This window comes from Danio rerio, chromosome 13, assembly GCF_049306965.1.
Source record: "Danio rerio strain Tuebingen ecotype United States chromosome 13, GRCz12tu, whole genome shotgun sequence".
Taxonomy (NCBI): domain Eukaryota; kingdom Metazoa; phylum Chordata; class Actinopteri; order Cypriniformes; family Danionidae; genus Danio; species Danio rerio.
The window spans coordinates 6,613,891-6,634,851 of NC_133188.1; the positions used below are offsets into that span (position 1 = coordinate 6,613,891).

A 20,961-nucleotide genomic window follows, 5' to 3' on the forward strand; every position below is an offset into this window, starting at 1 on the left:
GTCTGCTGTGTGTTAGATTGCTATTCATGGACAATGACTCACACACCTCTGAATGCCTCTCTGCATTTGAACTTGGTTACATGTTGTGTACACAATGATGACATGGATCAATACGCTGTTGTAGCAGAAGCTTTGTGACTAAATTTGATGCGCATTGAAAAAGAGACGTGATTGTTGATGTGCCGGCTATAATTTGAGATGGTAGTATTTGTGTTTTTTGGGCTGTAAACATCAAGCTCGCCACAATTATAGGGCAGAATTGTGACGAACAGCTTTGGTTGATGTAACTATGGTAACAGAGGATTAAAGCACTTTTCACTTGCTATGCGTGTGGCTGTTGCTAAATTTTAATGCAGCTCCTCAATCTGTCTTTGGTAAATCCTCTTTTAAAATTCCTATATCGTTGAGAACTGCTGAAACATTTTAGAAGTGTATTGATGATTCTTTATTTAGCACAGGGCGTTTAAAACAGCTGACATCTTCAAGAGAGATTTCTGTAAATGTGTGTATGCCGAAATTCAGACTGTTTATAATAGCCTATATTAGACCCTATATTAAAAATCCCATGCTAAATGGTAGGTGTGTGTCTCCATGTTTGTATATGTGTATAGATAATCTTTCATTTAGGAGCTGTCCACTCCACACAAATTCAAGAGCTCACACTTAGCTGATAATCAATAGAGCGTATTTGGCATGCTATCCTGGGAGAGAGCCCTGAGCTTGTGATATCCTCGAGCCTGGGGCTCCCTCCCGTTAGAAGGGCGAGAGGAGGGTTCGAGCTCAGGTAGGTCTCGAGAACTCCCCTGCTTGTCGCCGTGTGAGAAATGTAAATTAGGGTTGTCTTGGTTGATAGTTTGGTTAAGTCGATTAGCTATGGTCTATGTTTTTGGATGGTGAGAGGAAACCGGGGAACCCGGGGAAAACCTACGCGAACACGGGGAGAACATATAAACTCCGCAAAGAAACACCGACCAGCCCGATAGGAGGTTGGATCAGCTGTGTTCTTGCTGTGAGGCAACAGTGCCAGCCACTGGGCCACCGTGTCGCCCTATTGGGAAAAAAAAGGGGGGGGTGGAAGGGGGGAAGCTTCAAGACGAAGGTAACTGGAGTGAACTCTGGTTATTTATAATGTTTACCTAATCATCTAATAGGGCAGATTACAGAGCTAATGAGGAGCCGGCCGTGTTGACCATAAGCATGTGATCCTCTCGAAATAAGTTTATAAATAAACCACCCCAAGCGTGTTTTTGAAACCAAAACGTTTTGAAAACTTACGCCCCATTCACACAGGGCTTCAGCGTCAATGCTTCCCATTCACTTTGAATGGGTGACATCTGGAGTTGCCGAACTTCTTTGTAGATCCGTCGGCACCGATTCAGAGGCGTTGCTCGCTGCAGAAGTTGGGACTAGCTCAACTTTTCAAGCGCTGATGGAAGCGTCAGCCAATCAGATCGCTGTATGCAAATACACCAGCTCAGACAGTGGCCTATTGCTGACTGAATTTCATTGGCTGACGCTTCTATGACGATCACTTCAGCCCCAACTTCAGACACGCCTTTAGTCAAGCGTTGACGCTGAAGCCCCGTGTGAATGGGGTGTTACGCCAGGATAAAGATTTCCTGAAACTCCATATATTGTCCAATACTTGGGGTCGCACCTGCGAATCGATTCAGTTGTTCCGAAACAGGGATTAAAATAGTTACATTGTTGCTTTTTGCTCTTGGTGCGGTTCGCTTTCAAACTGCAAAGTTTCTAAACGGACCAAAAGAGCTAAAACAAGTCACGAATGAGTAAACTCTCCTCACATTTGTCCGAGTTTCACGGTTTATTTTGCAGAGTCCCGCTCAGCTGTCAGAGAGGAGGTGGTTTGGTGGTGTTTGACAAGGTGCGCGCGACGTGTTTGAAGAGCTAGGAGGGATGCGGTGAGAAGGGTGCTCGATGTATTTGAGGATCGTGAGGGAGACGTGTGATCACAGGGAGATTATCACTCATTTGCGGGCATCCGGGAGTCTTTGTGCATTTGCGGGAGACTCGGGATGTCTGTTGAATGACCTCCCGCCCTGCTCATAATTCTCTCTTCATATAGCCGCATTATTATATAATATCTTCATATTATATCCATAAAACACTGTGATATAACCGGGCTCGGATCATATCGCTTTCTCACTACATTCGATCTTCTCCAGAGTTTGTTTCAATGGAGCCGAGACCACCTGATTCAAGCGATCTCAGAGCGATTGTTTTGGTGCAGATCTGAGAGCGATTGGTGGATTCAGATATGAAAATCGCAGTGAACCTATAATACTGCGCATGCGTGATTCAGTGAACCAAACAAAAGCAGTACAGCCCTCAGCCTGCTGTGTGACTGAACTGAACTGGAACAACAGCAGCGTGGGTAAACCGAGGGCTTAAATGAGAAGATCTGGTGAAAAACGTAAGTTTATTTCATAACAGACAATTGTAATGGAATTTAAATAAGTGAATCATGATTCAGTTGGGTTGCAAAACTTTACTGTAAGACTGTTCTGATCATTTTAATTGACTGAAATTACTATTGCTGACAACATAATGTTGAGTCCTAACATCCGCGTTAAACATCTGAACTTCCCATCACCAGACCCGGATTAATAATTTAGAGGCCACTGGGCACAATGTCTTGAAGGCCCCGTATCGCCGCACCCCATAGTTGAATTAAAAAATAAGATTAATATATTTGTTAAATAAAATTTACTTATAATGTATTGCCCACATTTTTAAAATAATTGATATACACTACATATATTTATAGTTTACACAGATTTTACTTATTTTTAAAGCATTTAAAGCACACTTTGAAAAAAGTACTAATACAACTAGGGTAAATTAATGGAATTTAATATACTTGTTCAAGTTCACTGAAGCAGTACTAAAATTTATATTTAAGGTATTTTTAATGTATAACTTCTACAACCTTATAATGCACATGATTTGGATATAACACCTCTCCAATCCAGTTCTAGGAATCTGAGTCCTCCATAATACACACACTTATTAATGATTCCCACTTGTCTTCCTCATGATGAAAAGTAGGCAAAATCTAAGTGTCAAAATCTAATGTCCATAGGATCATCCGGCCCTGTCCATCACTACTGTGTGTCTAACTTGAGGATGGGTAGATGGTTGTGGTAGATGATAGTGTTCATGTGTCCTCTGAATACATGTTTCAAAAAATGTGTGGCTGATTTGTTATTATACTATATTTATACTGTTGATTTTGAATCTTGTACTTAACAAATATCCTCATTTAGAAAAAAACTGAAACTAATACTGAAACTTAATAAAAACTAAACTAAAACTAAGACATTTTTATAATTTAGAAACTAATAAAAACTAAGAAATCTACCTCTAAAACTAATTAAAACTAACTGAATTTAAAAATAAAAAGTCAAAACGAAATAAAAACTAAAACTAATGAAAAATCCAAAACTATTATAACCTTGGTTCGAAACAAAAGTCTAGGTGTGAAAGCACCCTTAGTTCCCTCACTGTAAATGTAAATTTAAAATAAAATCTAAATATTGATAACTGTCAAGGATTTAAGATGCTGATGACTGTTGTTAAATGCGTCATAACAGTCGTAAAAAGGGTCCATTAGCTAAATTTATATGTGTGTGTGTGCATAAGAGAGTTTATGGATGTTTCTCAAACCAGGGGTTCACGAGTTTGTGCGCTCTGAGGGTTGTGTTGCACACTCATAAAGTGTATCCACCGGGAAAACTTATGCCAGTGTATTTAATTAGAGTAGTTCATTTGGCTGTGGCGACCCCTGATAAAGCAGGAACTAAACCAAAGGAAAAGGAGTATATCAAAATGCAAATCATCCAATGTGTGCACCCGATCCTGCCTCACAGCATTAACAATGTTTCTCGCATTGTCAGTGGTCACTTAAGGTTCCACTTTGCTACCGCCACTTCTCAGCTAGTGTGCTGCACATCCAGTGGCCTCGTTTGTAACGTTGGGCTTTTCATTTCCCACTCAGAGTTGATGAAGTGAGGTGTCACTGTGAGATAGCTTTCGGTAGCACGGGAGGTCCATTCATCTGTTGATAATGCAACAGCGGGTACAGTGGCAACTCGTGTTCAATCACTGCTCTCATGAGTGTGTATTGAGAAAGAACTTCGGACGGGCACACTAGATGGGTCAGTGTTACATGGCTCGAGCATTTTGATAAATGCTTTTACTTATTTTAATAAATAGATAAAGCAGGAATGGGGCGGCACAGTGAACTGTTTCTCAGTTCTGGGTTGCGGTTGGAAGGGCATCAGCTGTGTAAATCATATGCTGGAATGGTTGATGGTTCATTCCGCTGAGGCGACCCATTAAATGAGGGATTAAGTGGAAGGAAAATTAATAAATAAATAAAACCGGCATCCTCTACTACTGTGTTTAGGCACATTGCAGATGAAATGTACAGGTCCCCTGCTTCCATAATAGCTAAGTTTATTTTATTTGTTTACAGGGGAAATGCACATTATTAAATTGGAAAATGTGCCAGAAATAGCAAAAATGGCTTTTTTAATTTTATAAATATGAAAGCTAACAATTACTTAGGTCTTGTCTAAACATTTAAACTAATTGATAACTTCTTGTTGAAAACATAAAGAAATTGGCAACACTGCCAGTCATCCATGGGGACATGGGTTGGCCACACCCACTTATTTACATAATTTACGTTACACATTTCATTCTGCTGTAACGATATACAGTATATCTTCATATCACCCAGCCCTAGTATAAAAGTAGTAAATCACTTTCACGTCCACCTTGATCACTGCAGAGTCCATGCTCTCTCTCCCTGACACTCCTGCCTTTATTCACGGCAACCTGATGATATGGAAATGTGAGTGTAAAATACTTGGTCAAAATATACTGACATGATTGCTTGTTTTGCTACAATTGATTATTTTCGCTTGTCAGAACAATAGTAATCTATTTTTAAATGCTTTAATGCAGTGACTTTGTTTACCCTTTTTAAAGCATCACCTGCCCTTTAACCAATCATCATGAGTTATGTGGTTGTCCCACTCCTACACACACAGGCCAAAAATCATTAGTTATATGCCCCACTCCCTTCCACACCACACAAACCAGAGCAGATCCTATGGATGGATAAGAGAGCCTACTCCGATGAAAACCCCTTCAGTGAGCTGAATTGCAAATTATATACAGTTGAAGTCAGAACTATTAGTTCCCCTTTGAATTTTCTTTTGTTTTTTAAATATTTCACTTTTAGTTATTTTCTATTGGACTCAATTCAGGTGATTTGCTTGGCCATTATTTCTGCTACAGTATACATTTTTTTTTCTGAGACTGGTTGAGAGTTGATCTGTGTTTGGATTCATTGACTTGTTGAAATGATAATCCTGGTTTTATCTTCATCATCCTGATAACGCAGGTGCTGGGACTGAAGCAACAAATATAAATTTACATCGATGGCCCTCGTCATGGTTGTTTCCAAAAACGGAGAGATTTTATCTTCTGTCAGGGCATTCTATGCTTTTTATGTCTCCCTTCTTTATGTGATCAGCATTTTTCATTTTATTTCATGTAATTTCATTTCACTGAATGACTCCACTGTTGTTTCAGTGTTGTCCATTATGGTGAGTGGGGGAGTGCAGGGGGGTTTCTCAGTGGCGTAGCGCAAAATGCGGAGGCCCCCCTGCAAGGATCACTGACGGGGCCCCCAGTTGGGCGGGGGGGAGAACAACGCGAGGAAGCGATCACAAATTGAGGAGCGATCACAAACTAAGGAGCGATCACAAACTGAGGAGCAGGAAAGGGGGCGGGGTGGAGCGACAATGCGGGGAAGCCTTTACAAACTGAGGAGCGATCACAAATCGAAAGCGGCGAGAGCATCAAAGTAGCCAGAACTCATTCATTTTTAATGAGAACTGGCGGCGAGGAACAGCGCGGCGGGTCTTCTCCTGTGTGGGCGTTGAGGAGAGTTGAAATCAAGTCAATTTTATGGTATAAGCTATGACGCGGTTCGTCGGCAAGCAATCAGAATGAAGTAGTCCACCGCTTGAGAGGAGTTCAGAGAACACAGACCTGAGAACTTTGGTTCCATCCACAGTTGTTCCCAAGAGTTTGATTATTGCGATTGCCGGATTTTCAATTATTGAAAATCGTGACGACGTGGGGTCCCCTAATCACGCGGGGCCCACCCGCGGTGCTTGCCCTGCGGGCCCGTCTGCTTCACCACTGGGGTTTCTCCTAAAGTCCACAATTATCTCCACAGTATTGAGATGTTAAACTCCAGGTTGTTAAAGCCTGGTTTATACTCATCGCGTCTGTTCGTTTGAGTGCGCGCCGAATGTGACGTCATTACTGTGTTTGTGGAGGTTCGCTTTGGCTGAACTGTTTGAGCGGCACCGCGTGTGATTTGAGTTGAATATGAAACACTTTGATTAGATTTTGTCTGAAACAGGTACGACTGTACAGACATATTTATGATCCTTGATCATAGAGATAACCAGATGATTAATTCTTGGCAACAGCCGTGGGAACGGAAGAAAGTTTTTGTTAAAAAGTTTGGAAAAACCTGAGGGATAAGTTTGTTAAAACTTGGACATGGCAAAAGTGGGACCCGGGTACACAATTACAGAATGTTTTTCCACCGTTCATAGGTTTTACACTAATGTATATATTAAAATTTAGAATTTAAAACAATTAAATGTTACACAACTATATTTAAGGAACAAATAATTTCTTTGATAACTAAAATGAATATTTGAACCGGTTGACAATATACTGATGCCCTTTTTTTCTTGCCTTTTTAGCATATGAGAACATAAACTAGCCAGACAGTACAGACAGTGTGTGTTTGGAGCGGGCTAAATCTAAAAAAAAATCTGTATTTTTTTTAGTAAGTGTACTTTTTTTTTGCTTTTACTCTTGCCATAATAAAATATATATTTGTAGAGCAATCCATGCTCTGTTGTCAAAAATATTTTCTTAAACTTAAATAGGTAAAACTGTCCGAGGGTAGCTTGATAAAGTTTGATAAAAAAAAAAAATCTTGAATGGTTATAAAAATCCTTATAATCATTAAAATAATTTATAAAAATAATAAAATTAATTAGGCGACGCAGTGGCGCAGTAGGCAGTGTTGTTGCCTCACAGCAAGAAGCTTGCTGGTTCGAGCCTCGGCTGGGTCAGTTGGCATTTCTGTGTGGAGTTTGCATGTTCTCCCTGCGTTCGCGTGGGTTTCCTCCGGGTGCTCCGGTTTCCCCCAAAGTCCAAAGACATGCGGTACAGGTGAGCTGTGTAGGCTAAATTGTTCATAGTGTATGAGTGTGAATGAGTGTGTGTGTGGATGTCTCACAGAGATGGGTTGCAGCTGGAAGGGCATCCGCTGCCTAAAAACGTGCTGGATAAGTTGGCGGTTCATTCCGCTGTGGCGACCCCGGATTAATAAAGGGACTAAGTAGGAAAAAAAATGAATGAATGAAATTAATACAAATAATTAGTTAAAAGATCTTGAATGATATAAATGACATGACGTAGTTCCAGAAACTTTCTTCTTCTTTGTTTATCCGTCTGACTTTATTGTGGATTTCTTTTGACCGGTAAAGAATATCACAATGGAGAACGCGGCAAGTATAAAAGCCTCGTCCGTTTTGCGAGGTGTACATGCAGTCAGCGGAGGTGCGCGATATGGCGCCCGGCGAAAGTATAAATCCAGCTTAAGACTGCACCAGACAGCCTGCTATTTAATCTCCTGTCTGTAAGCTGACTCATCACCATCCTGAATCAGGCCAATAAGTGTTGTGTCGTCCGCAAACTCAAAAGAGGGGTCCTTTGAAGTGCATTCATTTGTGTAGAGGGAGAAGAGCGGCGGGGAGAGGACACATCCCTGGGGGGTGCCGGTGCTGATTGTATGAGCACTAGATGAGAATTTTCCCAGCTTTACCAGCTGCTGCCTGCCTGTTAAAAAGCTGGTGATCCACTGACAGACAGAGGCTGGCACAGAGGGCTGAGTTAATTTCGGTAGGATGAGGTTTAGGATGATAGTCTAGAGTCCTCACATAAGTCCTTGGTTTATGTAGGTGTTGTAGAACATAGTCGCATGTTGGCTGCATTATCCAAAGACCTGTTTGCTCTGTAGACAAATTGAAGAGAATACAAGTACTTGAATTTCAGACATGTGAACTCAAGGCCTGAAAAGTACTTAAAAACAAACTAGGAACTTGAAAGTTCTTGAGTTATTGGTTATGGTGTTACTTCAGCAGTTGTACTGTGCTGCTTTCATAAACTGAACATATTCATTTAAAATACTTTAATTTGTTCATGGTGAAGCAGTGGTGCAATAGGTAGCACTGTCGCCTCACAGCAAGAAGGTCACTGGTTCAAACCTCAGTTCAGTTGGCGTTTCTGTGTGGAGTTTGCATGTTCTCCCTGCGTTCGCGTGGGTTTCCTCTGGGTGCTCCGGTTTCCCCCACAGTCCAAAGACATGCGGTACAGGTGAATTGGGAAGGCTAAATTGTCCGTAGTGTATGTGTGTGTGTGTGTGTGTGTGTGTGTGTGGATGTTTCCCAGAAATGTGTTGCGCCTGGAAGGGCATCCGCTGCGTGAAAATGTACTGGATAAGTTGCCGGTTCATTCCGCTGTGGCGATCCTGGATTAATAAAGGGACTAAGCCGACAAGAAAATGAGTGAAATGAATGAATAATTCGTTCATTCATTCATTTTCTTTTCGACTCAGTCCCTTTATTCATTAGGGGTTGCCACAGCGTAATGAACCGCCAACTTATCCAGCATATGTTTTATGCAGCGGATGCCTGGGAAAACACCCATACCCTCTCATTCGTTCAATTTAGCTCATCCAATTCACCTATAGCTCATTTCTTAGGACTTGTGGGGGAAACCAGAGCACCTGGAGGAAACCCACTTGAACATGAAGAGAACATGCAAACTCCACACAGAAATGGCAACTGACCCAGCAGAGGCTCAAACCAGTGACCTTCTTGCTGTTAGACTGCGTTGCCGCACCGCCCAATACTTTCAAGAGTTCACACTTAGCTGATGATTGATAATAAAGCTAGTTTGGCGTGCTGTCCCGGGAGAGAGTCCTGAGCTTATAAGATCCTCGAGCCCTGGGCTCCCTCCTGTTGCAAGGCGAGAGGGAAGTTTGAGCTCAGGTAGATCTCGATGACTCCTCCTCTTGCTTGTTGTAGCTAAGTGTCAGATATGGATGCTGAAAGGTGTACACAAGCTGCGTCCCAAATGGCACACTATACACTATGCACTCATGCACTATGTACTTATGCACTTACACACTCAACAGGATAGTATATGTATGTAGTGCTGTCCCAAATGGCACACTAATGTTTTTTTACTAAGCGGAAATTCAAACCGTTTCCCAGATGACGTTTGACTGTTGCCAAATCAGTGAAATAAACGACTGAATTATCAAGTAATACCTGCCGTGAGTATTGCCGCATTTACCATCCGGAGGCGCTATAATCACTCTCGTAGGAGAATTTTGCTTTCACTATCCAAAATAAATAAAGTTATTCAACATGTGCGTCCGATCGCTCCGCCCCTTCCGCTACGTAAGCAAACCTGCGGTCGTTGAGTGCGTGAAGTGTCCATCATTACACACTTCATTTTAGCGGCTGAATGAGTGCATCATCCGGGTAATTAAAGTGCACTTATTATTTTGAGAGTTTTCAATGTGAACACACTACTTACACTATTTATACTACAAAATGGCGTAAAATAGTGCATAAGTATGCGATTTGGGACGCAGCTACAGTTTAGCTAAAGTATTTGGATTAATTGTTTAGAGTGCTTGTTTTTGAACTGTGGGAGGAAACCGGAGGACCCGGGGAAAACCCACGCGACCACGGGGAGAACGAGCAAACTCCGCACAGAAATGCTGTCTGGTTTGGAAAGGAATTAAACCAGGGGCATTCTTGCTGTGAGGCAACAGCGCTAATCGCTGACCACCGTGACGCCTGTTTGAAAGGATGGAAAGTAGGGTTGGGTGGGGGGGTTTCTTCAAGACGAAGATATTGAGATGAGAAAAGTCTGGTTATTTATAGTGAGTTAAGGATCGTCTGATAGGATGATCAGTCATTAGCTAAAGCTGGAACAGCTGTGAACAATCATAAGCACGTGATCCTCTCGAAATTTGTTTATAAATAAACTTCACTTAATTCATTTAAAACATTTTAATAAAAATTCCTACATTGAAATCTTATACACGGACTATGACAAATAATGCATTTTATGTGTGTTTGAGAAACTGCGATTTGAATATTACGATTACTGAAATCAACTAATTGTAGAAAAGTTTATTTATATTTTTATTTATTGAGTTTTAAACAGTCAGCGTTTTTGAAAATGACACAGTAAAACATTGTCATTATGACATTTTAATGTAAATATTAAGTGTAAATGTTAAGTACAGGAAGGAATTTCATGGCACCCCAGTGCTAAATTTTAAATAACTCGTGATGCCATGACTTCATGACCACAGATGGTACAGCCACTGGTCTGTCTTCATTTAGTCCTATAATTTTGGGTTTCTTTTAGATGGGGAATTGGGGAGGATGGGGGTTCATCTTAAGCATGAGAGCAATCACAGTGATATCTGTGTGAAGATGGAGGCCAGCTGGTCAGCACAGGATTTTAGACAGGCTAGTGTAACACTATCTGGTGTTTTTTTGCTTCCAGAAGACCTGGCGCACATCTTTGTCACTGATCTGAAGTGTGGGGGAGAGGGGGTTGGAGGAGGTGTTAACTCACATGCTGAATAGAAAGGCTTACAGTTAATTAAGTGTGCTTCTATATTGGGACAGCACATCTTCTTTAAAATTGGTACATCTGTACAGCACCTTTCACTGATGTAAAACCATGCCACCATGCCATTTCCCTGTTGATTCTCAATCACAAACCACTTTAAACAGCTGATAGCCCAGCAGATGGAGCACGCATGGCATCTTCGAGCATTTGATCAGTGTCGCTGCTCCGCCAACTACAATGTCCAGTAAAACATCAGGAAAACAGGTGAAATGTTGGGTGGTGCGTACTTCCAAAAGTCCGTCTTTGGTGAAACTAATTGTAATTATATTACAAAAGATGGTAAAAACAGACAAAACTGCTTAAAAATCACAGTTCCCTGCGGAAAAATCCAGCTTTAACCAGCCTAGGCTGGTTGGCTGGTTTTAGCTGGTTGACCAGCCTGGTTTTAGAAAGGTTTTGGCCATTTCCAGGCTGGTTTCTAGCCATTTCCAGCCTGGTCTTAGCTGGTCAGGCTGGAAAATGACCAGCCAAACCCAGCCTAGGCTGGTTGGCTGGTTTTAGCTGGTCGACCAGGCCGATTTTAGAGGGGTTTTGGCCACTTCCAGGCTGGTTTCCAGCCATTTCCAGCCTGGTCTTAGCTGGTCAGGCTGGAAAAAGACCAGCCAAACCCAGCTTGACCATCCTGGTTTAAGCTGGATATAGCTGGTTTTGGCTGGACTCCCAGCTTGACTAGGCTGAAGCTAGAGTCTTCGGGCAGACAGAAGCCCTGCCCATAACGCGAATCCGCGTCTGTTCTGATATGAATTTGACACACGAATGAAGCGGGGTTTGACACGCGTATGAAGCGAGTAAAATCAAATGTTCATGAGGCTATTTACGCGCGAATAGTGCGATTTATTCGCGCGTTCCGCGTCTGGTGTGAATCCTGGAGAAAGACAATGGCTTGATTCATCCACATCATTGAACTGAATTTATCTTTCAGTCGACGGAGTCTGAGTTTTATTGGCTGATTGTTTGCGGCTGCTACTTTTTTTTGCTACTATCATTTATTGACAGTTTTGAGTATTTGACAAGAGTATTTGAGTATTTTTGTCATGTATGCATGAATCTGAATGCCCTTAAATGCCTTAAATGAGTAGCTTTTTTGTTGGAGTTTGACTGTTTATTTTCGTAAATGTTTTTTTTTTGTTATTTGGATATTAAAAGATATATGTTTTGTGAAACTTGTTAAACTATTTACTTAAAACTGAACTTCATTTTTTTTGTGGTTTATCTTTGGTTGTATTTACATTTGAGTTTCGTTGGTTGATTGAAGAGTGCTAGCTGTGGTCCTTTTCACAGAATTATCAGTCTGACGGCTGAAAGTATAAATTTAATTTAAAGTTAAACTTCCTTTTTTTTTGTTTGTGATCATTTTGTTTTTTACACTACTGTTACAAACTGAAACCTGGTTATGTCAATTGGGCAATAATGACCTAATACATGCATAGAACTGGAGACAGTGTTGCAGAGTTTGAAGAATGCTTCAGACAAACATGGGTGGAATATTCTAGTTTGAATGTAAGTGAAGTTATTGACAAAGACACTGGAATTCCCTTAAAAACAGCATTTGTCAATGTACACAAACCTGAGATTTCTAAAGATCTCAAAATCACTATGATGAATGGGACAGCATAGGCAAACCATTAACTGCTCTAGATTGTTAAATGGTCAGCTAAACTAGAGACAGCACATGATACTTGCAATCAAAACCTTTGCTGAATGATATTAAACTCAGGTGCTAAACTAAAAGCTTGGCAATCAACAACTTTGTTGAATGATAAGGAGAGTTTGGAATGAGCTTAAAGAAAATGAATGTCTGAGATAGTCAAAATTAAGGACTGAAGGAAGATGCAGGAATTGCAGTGAAGAAGGACACTGCGTGCATGATTGCAAGCTCGGTTTAAAACATCAAAGCAATCATGAGGACCCCCTGTTGAAGAGGTTTCGGCAAGTAACAAAAACAGAGTCTACTAACTGCTGTGCATCCACAGGGAAACTGAACAACCTCTCTCTGCAGCGCCAGCTAGGGACGTGTTTTCCAGAAACTGATGGACTAAGTGTGTATGCAAACAAGAAGGGGAAAGCATACACAGAAGTCTCAACAAACAAATTTGATGTTCTTGTAGATGGCGTTGCTCAACAAATCTTATACTGATGATACACAGGGCAACTTTTTGAGCAATGTTTTTGGGCAACTGTGGAGGGGAGAGCATGGCCGAACACCCAGGAAGGTGGGAAACTAAGTTTGTGCTCAGAAAACTTACAATGTTTTGTTTATAGTTGGTATAATCTCTAGACAGATCCTTGGGATATGAATCTTAAAAGGACAGTGAGTTAATATTACTACTGAGAAACTGTAGACTAACTTCTAGACTAACTTCACTAAAGTTTTCTTACCATAAGAATTCAGCTTACTTATTTTATGTATTAGAGCAAGCCACAGCCATATCAACCTGCAGCCCAAGACAGGTTACTCACTGAAGCTAAGCAGGGCTACGCCTGGTCATTACCTGGATGGACGATCATATGCGAAAACTAAGTTGCTGTTGGAATCGGTGTTAGTGAGACACTGAACCTTTGGTCTGTTTGAGTCTTAGTCCTAATTTGGTCCTAATTTGGTCCTAATGCCCCAGTATAGTGAAGGGCACACTGTACTGTCAGTGAGCGCCATCTTTCAGATGAGACATTTAAGCGAGGTCCTGACTCGATGTGGTCTTTAAAAGTCCCATGGCAATTCTTGTAAAGAGTAGGGGTGTAACCCTGTTGTCCTGGCCAAATATCGATCATGGCCTCCTAATCATCCCCATCCACCAAATTGATTGTATCTATGTTTCTCAGTCCACCAATAGCTGGTTTGTAGTGAGTGCACTGGCACCACTGACCTGTGGCTGCCGTCGCATCATCCAAGGCGATGCTGCACACTGGTGGTGGTGTGGATAAACCCCCCCTCATGATTGTGAAGCGCTTTAGACACTATATAAATATAAATAAACACAACAACAATATGAAACAATATAAAAACACATCAATATAAAAACATAACAAAATAATAACACCAATATACCTTGCTGTTATTCCCTGTAGCAAAACTGAATAAAACAAAATCACTTCTTATGATTTAAAAATAAGAATGTCTTAATAAATGTTGAGAAAATCTAAAAAACAGCAACATAAAGTATTCACAGCAAGATAAATGCCACACTAATTATTTGATCTAAAACCAACCCAGTCTCATTCTAAACACGTAGTCCTTTGGACCTTTGTGGAAACCGCGAAATACGTCCCGGGAGGTATGTGTTTTTGCAGTGTTTGTTTTCGCGAAGTCATAGCGTTCGTTTAAAAAATTAAATGCAGCCATACGTACCTCTGGCTACATAATTCGCAGCCTCCAGAAAGGTCCACGGGACTACGCTTTCAGAATGAGCCTGGGTTGTCTAAAACACTAAAAGTGTATGGTACCAATGAGAAAAATCTAAAAAGAAAAATAAATGAAGTGATAAAACGCTAAATGCAGCTCCATTTTCCATCTCTGTTGCTAATTTCTATGACGGATTATGTGTGTGAATCTACACCTCTCCCTTTCTCCACTGAAAATGAATCACACACACTGCACACCTGCTTATCTCTCCGTAGAGTACTCTTAAAGTTTAAACGAGACTGTTTAGTGGGACTTCACCTATAATAAGAATGACTAAATGTAGAACTTGATGAATGTATAAGTATGCCTTACCTCATACAATATATGCCTTTGCAAACAAACACACCCAAGTTATTATTTTTGCTGCATAAGAAGAGTTTACATAAGACAAAATAAAAAACAATAAAACAAAACAAACAACAGCAAAATGCAGATTCAGTGGCAAATACAGCACTGAGGTAATGAGGCCCTTGGTGTAAGATCCTATGGTAATTCGCAGTGGCTTTTAGCATAGCTCAGCTAAATACAATCAAGGGGAAAATATTAATTTTTACAATAACAATTAACATAAAAAAGATATTGTTTTGAAGTGTAGGCAAGCACATCATTCTGTGTCGACATAATGCCAACCATCGAGGACTTCGCGGACAACACATACACCTTGAGAAGTTTATTTATTCACTAATTTCGAGAGGATCACATGCTTATGATTGACCATGGCTGGTCCCGCTTTAGCTAACACATGATTCACCTATCAGATGATTCCTAACACACCATAAATAATTAAAGTTTCTTAACAGATGTTTATATTCAGAGTTTCTTCTTGTCTTTGTCTTGAAGTGTCCTCCTTCCACCCTTAAGGCTGATTTATACTTCTACTTATATATATATAATGCTTATTCCTAAATATTTCCCTTTACTATAAATTACTATAGTATTTTAAATGTGTGACCCCTAGTTTTATTAGACTTTTCATGTTTGCTGTCATACACTATCACTTGTTTCGGTTTAGTACAGCATATAATGTGCAGTAAATAACTGAACTGAACTGAATTTTGCTTCATGTTTCATTGACTACGTTTACATGGACATCTGTAATCGAATTATTTGCTTTAATCCAATTAGGATAATAATAAGACTAAGGTGTTTACATGAGTTGCTTTTTGAGTGTTACGTTAATGATCCCATTTTACATGCCCTAATTCGATTAACGTCACTGGTCACCGCGTTATCCTCATTTCCTCTGGAGTTTCATGTTATTTCGGGTGTTTCATTTTTAATTTGTCGACATTAACTGCAGTTTGTCACTTTCACGTTCATTCACGAACATTTCATGCACGCCCTCCGTGACAAACCAGTTATTGGATGCAACTATGAACTGCTGGAAGAGTGTTGTTTTAATGGAAGTTTATACCGCATGCTGAATGGAAAATTTTGCATTTCTCGATGCAGGTGTTTGTCGTCTGCACTGACTGGGTGTGTGTGTGTGTGTATTTGTGTGTGTGTGTGTGTGTGTGTGTGGACTATCCTGTCGCAAATGCTACAAAAAGTCCTACATGGTGGTAGTAATTCGATTAAGGTGTTTACATGTCTGTACTGCACTTCAATAATGCGACTACTTCACATGTCTTAATTCGATTTCTCTTCGATTATGTTCGATTGTTCGATTATGACCTTAATCTGATTAAATTAATCAATAATAGCTGTTCACATGGTTAACTCTTAATCAGAGTATTGTCTTTATCGCATTAAACTCGAATTATTGGTGTCCATGTAAACGTAGTCATTGACAGTTTTATGCTGCGTTCACACCAGACGCGAAATGCGCGTCAAGCGCGAGTGATTTACATGTTAAGTCAATGCAAACGTGTGAATAGACATCCTGCGGCGCGCTACGCGCGAATGGTGCGGCGCAAATGACGCAAATTGCGCGGGGCGAATTGACGCGCGTTTGATGCGCTTAACGAGCGTTTCGCACGAATTTCTCGATTTCGAAAATCTGAACTTCAGCGTACATTCGCGCCACGTTAACCAATCAGAAGCTTGCTCTTGTGGGGGTGTGATTGTGACGTAGAACCTGTTGTCGGTGTTCCGAGGGAAATCCTCCAGCCTTCACCGACAACAGTTCATCAAACTCGGCTTGGCTCAGTCAGAAGCACCGCTGAAAGCCTCCGTCATCCAGGTTAAGTTTTTGGAGGAGTTTATGAGCTCACAGAGCTGGATGCACCTCTGAAAGAATGTAGTGGACTCAGACACGACCCTAAACGTATCGACGCTGTTTTTCAGTCATCATAAAGCACATAAACACTGTTATTTTCTTCATAAAATCCATGTTAGCCATTTAGCTATGAAGCTAGAGTCTTCGGGCAGACAGAAGCCCTGCCCATAACGCGAATCCACGTCTGTTCTGATGTGAATTTGACACACGAATGAAGCGGGGTTTGACGCGCATATGAAGCGAGTAAACTCAAATGTTCACGAGGCTATTTACGCGCGAATAGCGCGATTTATCCGCGCGTTCCGCGTCTGGTGTGAACACAGCATTATAGACCACTAAGATATGATTGACTTGGATTTGAGTTGCTTCGATTTTAAATGGAAAATTAAAAAAATAGCTTAAATGTAACAAAATTTCCTAGGGGGTATCTTTTAGTGTAGTTAAGCTACATTTTAAGTAGAGTAGCTAATAGCTTAGCTCACTACATTTTTCAAGTAGCTTGCCCAACGCTGCTAATAACCTCAACTTTTCCAAATTTGATGGTAATGCCATAACATGCATCTTTGTAAAGCTGATTTGAAACAATAGTTTTTGTGTATAGCGCTATTGAAAATTGAAACATTTACAATTGTAAAGGGAATGAGCATGACTGTCTATCATTGATTATCATTTTAATTCTACCGGTGACTGTTTCAGTAAAATAATATGGGTCACTTTTTAACTTAATTCAAAATAGATTGTAAATTTAAAACACTTCCTGTTTTTATGTCCTTAGGTCAGACTTGTGGCGGCCTTATACAAGGTCTCAATGGAACTATAGAGAGTCCTGGCTTTCCCCATGGCTACCCCAACTATGCCAACTGTACATGGATCATAGTCACTGGAGAGCGGAATAGGATACAGTTGTACTTCCACACCTTCGCTCTGGAGGAGGACTTTGACATCGTCTCCATCTATGATGGACAACCACAGCCAGGCAACCTGAAGATGAGGTGAGGGCTATGCTTCTTGTTTTCCGTCTTAAATGCGTTGTCATGAACATTTCTGTTTTGTTTGTGAATAGATGGATGGTTATTGCTGAAGGTATTTCTCCATGTTTTTCACGAGTGGAGCTCTCTGTCAGAATGCACCTAATGAATATCCTTATATAAGAGACGGGAAGTGCTTGATTATCATTTCTGACTGCATTTTATTGACATAAATTACCCAAGAACATCAGAGGAGAGTGGAAGAAGTGACTTCTGGTAAATTCTTGTTATAAATTGTTGGAAGCACAAATGCCAAATGCATTTCCTCAAGTACTTAAGTGTCAGTGCATGATTCCTGAGATGTTTTTATGTATGTAAAGCTGACATAATGATTCAAATATTTTAATGTATATATTCTTTTAAAAACTTTTCTTTTAAAAATGTTTATTTAAGCAATTTAAAGCAAAAAATAAATAAATAACTGTACATTGTTAAATAAGTTTACTAAATATTGTATTGTATTATATTATATTATATTATATTATATTATATCATATTATATTATGTTATTTTATGTTATGTTATATTATATTATATTATATTATATTATATTATATTATATTATATTATATTATATTACATTATATTATATTATATTATATTATATTATGTTATTTTATGTTATATTATATTATATTATATTATATTATATTATATTATATTATATTATATTATATTATATTATATTATATTATAATATATTATATTATGTTATGTTATATTATATTATATTATATTATATTATATTATATTATATTATATTATATTATATTATATTATATTATACTATGTTATGTTATATTATATTATGTTATGTTATATTATATTATATTATATTATGTTATGTTATGTTATGTTATGTTTATATTATATTATAATATATTATATTATATTATATTATATTATATTATATTATATTATATTATATTATACTATATTATATTATATTATGTTATATTATGTTATATTATATTATATTATACTATATTATGTTATATTATATTATATTATATTATACTATATTATATTATATTATGTTATATTATGTTATGTTATATTATATTATATTATATTATATTATATTATATTATATTATATTATATTATATTATATTATATACACACAAACACACACACACATAAATACATACATACATACATACATACGTACGTACAGACATATATACATAGATACATACATACATACATATAAACACTCACTGGCCACTTTATTAGGTAAACATTACTAGGACCGGGTTGGACCCACTTTTGCCTTCAGAACTGCCTTAATCCTTTGTGGCATAGAATCAACAAGGTACTGTAAATATTCCTCAGAGATTTTGGTCCATATTGACATGATAGCATCACGCAGTTGCTGCAGATTTGTTTGTTGCACATCCATGATGCGAATCTCCCGGTCCACCACATCCCAAAGGTGCTCTATTGGATTGAGATCTGGTGACTCGAGACTGGTGAAATCGAGACTCATCAGACCAGGCAACGTTTTTCCAATCTACAATTGTCCAATTTTGGTGAGCCTTTGTGAATTGTAGCCTCAGTTTTCTGTTCTTAGCTGACAGGAGTGGCACCCGGTGTGGTCTTCTGCTGCTGTAGCCCATCTGCCTCAAGGTTCGACATGTTGTGCGTCCAGAGATGCTCTTCTGCTTACCTCGGTTGCAACAAATAGTTATTTATGTAGTTTGGCCATTCTCTTCTGACCTCTTGCATTTGCGCCCACAGAACTGCCGCTCAATGGACATTTTCTCTTTTTTGGCCAATTCTCTGTAATCCCTAGAGATGGTTGTGCATGAAAATCCAAGTAGATCAGCAGTTTCTGAAATACTCAGACCAGCCCGTCTGTGATTGATTGGTTTGAACTGCAGCAGATCGTCTTGACCATGTCTACTTGTCTAATTGCATTGAGTTGCTGCCATGTGATTGGCTGATTAGAAATTTGCGTTAACAAGCAGTTGCAAAGGTGTACCTAATAAAGTGGCCAGTGAGTTTAAATACATACATACTTACATAAAAACTAAAAATTAGGTTTTTTGAAACAGCAAATATGCAGAACAAATGTAATATTCCATTAACCAATTCCATTACCCACTTTGCTTTGTAACTACAACCTCTTTTTAAAATTGTTTAAAACCGAAAAGTCTTAAAGAAAAAATCATTTTGTCTAAAAAATGGCCGTTTTGCTTTTCAGGACTGCATCACAACTAAAAAAAAAATATGTTGTCTCTTTAGTTTTCATTCATTATTGTATTGTTTTCCTGTTGACATTTGCAATCCACATCTGCACAATCTGCATTGAAGAACCATATTTTAAGGACACAATAAAACCTACACTGACCAATAGAATCAGCTTGATCAGAGGGAAGACATACAAGCATGCTCTCAACTATGCATGGTAAAAGGTAATAAAAGGATAATAAACACTTGCATTTGGACAAATTGAAGTGAACTGCTGAACTGCTGCCAAATCAGACATAAATTGAGGATGCGTCCTCCACTCCGCTCACAAGAAATGATAGTCAGTGAGTTGTTGCACCAAGTATGTGCGCTGGACAGAACATATAGGCTTGTATGAGTCATTGCAAACACACATGGAAGCATGTACACACTTGCACACACATAGTTCTTGAATCTGATTGGGTGAGAGCTGTATGATAGTCTAGAGATAACAGCACTGCACCAGCCTCTTGCTATAGTTTGACAAATTCTGCAGCTGTTGGATCATATAATTTGTTTATTGAGATTATTTATTTCGAGGAGGAGGTTCATTTGTATATATGTGGTTCATTTATAAGAATAGCATCTACTTGAAAATGTGTTCCAATGGTTTTGGAGATTGGACTTCCCTCTGTTGCCCTCGTTTCCTACTGAAAGCATCCTTCAGACGGACACTTATACTAGATTTTACTGTATGTCTGTATAGTGGGTAAATGTGAAATCCAATTTTTTTTGGTATATCTAACAGCAATATTTGGTCACAAGGCTGATTTAAATTGTGTTCTATATAAAAACAATGGCTCCTTAGGTGCATTTATTCAGTGTTAAATGCTAACAATGCGAGTTTGAACGCCATTTCACATGACATTTATTGCCATACTTCTAAAAGCAGCAGCAGCGGATAATAGATAGTAAAATAAACCGTTTAAAATGGAACTTTAGTATTGTGCAAGCCAACACATATCAGTGATTCAGCATGTATGTTTAATAAAGTTAAAGAGGCTTAATATGTATTAATTAGATTGTAAATCTTAACATTTTGCTGGAGTGCAGTGAGTGCACTATTCTGTGCTTCTGAATGATTGTTTCGTCTGGTGCAAACAGCCCAATTGCTTATTACAGCAAATCTCGTCATGTAGCCTGTTGTTGGGACACAGGGTTACAATGTAACCTGCTCACCTAATGTTTACGTTTGTAATATTTATATTATTTGCTAATTATTTAGAGGTGTGAACC

General features: G+C 39.0%; 1 protein-coding gene across 1 annotated transcript in view; it reads left to right on the forward strand.

Annotated features, from left to right (window-relative positions):
- Positions 1–20,961, forward strand: part of csmd1a (CUB and Sushi multiple domains 1a) — a 247,713-nt gene that overhangs the window by 58,628 nt on the left and 168,124 nt on the right. Inside the window, 1 exon segment of the mRNA NM_001017855.1 lies at positions 17,242–17,458. Coding sequence (NP_001017855.1) covers positions 17,242–17,458 — 217 coding nt within the window.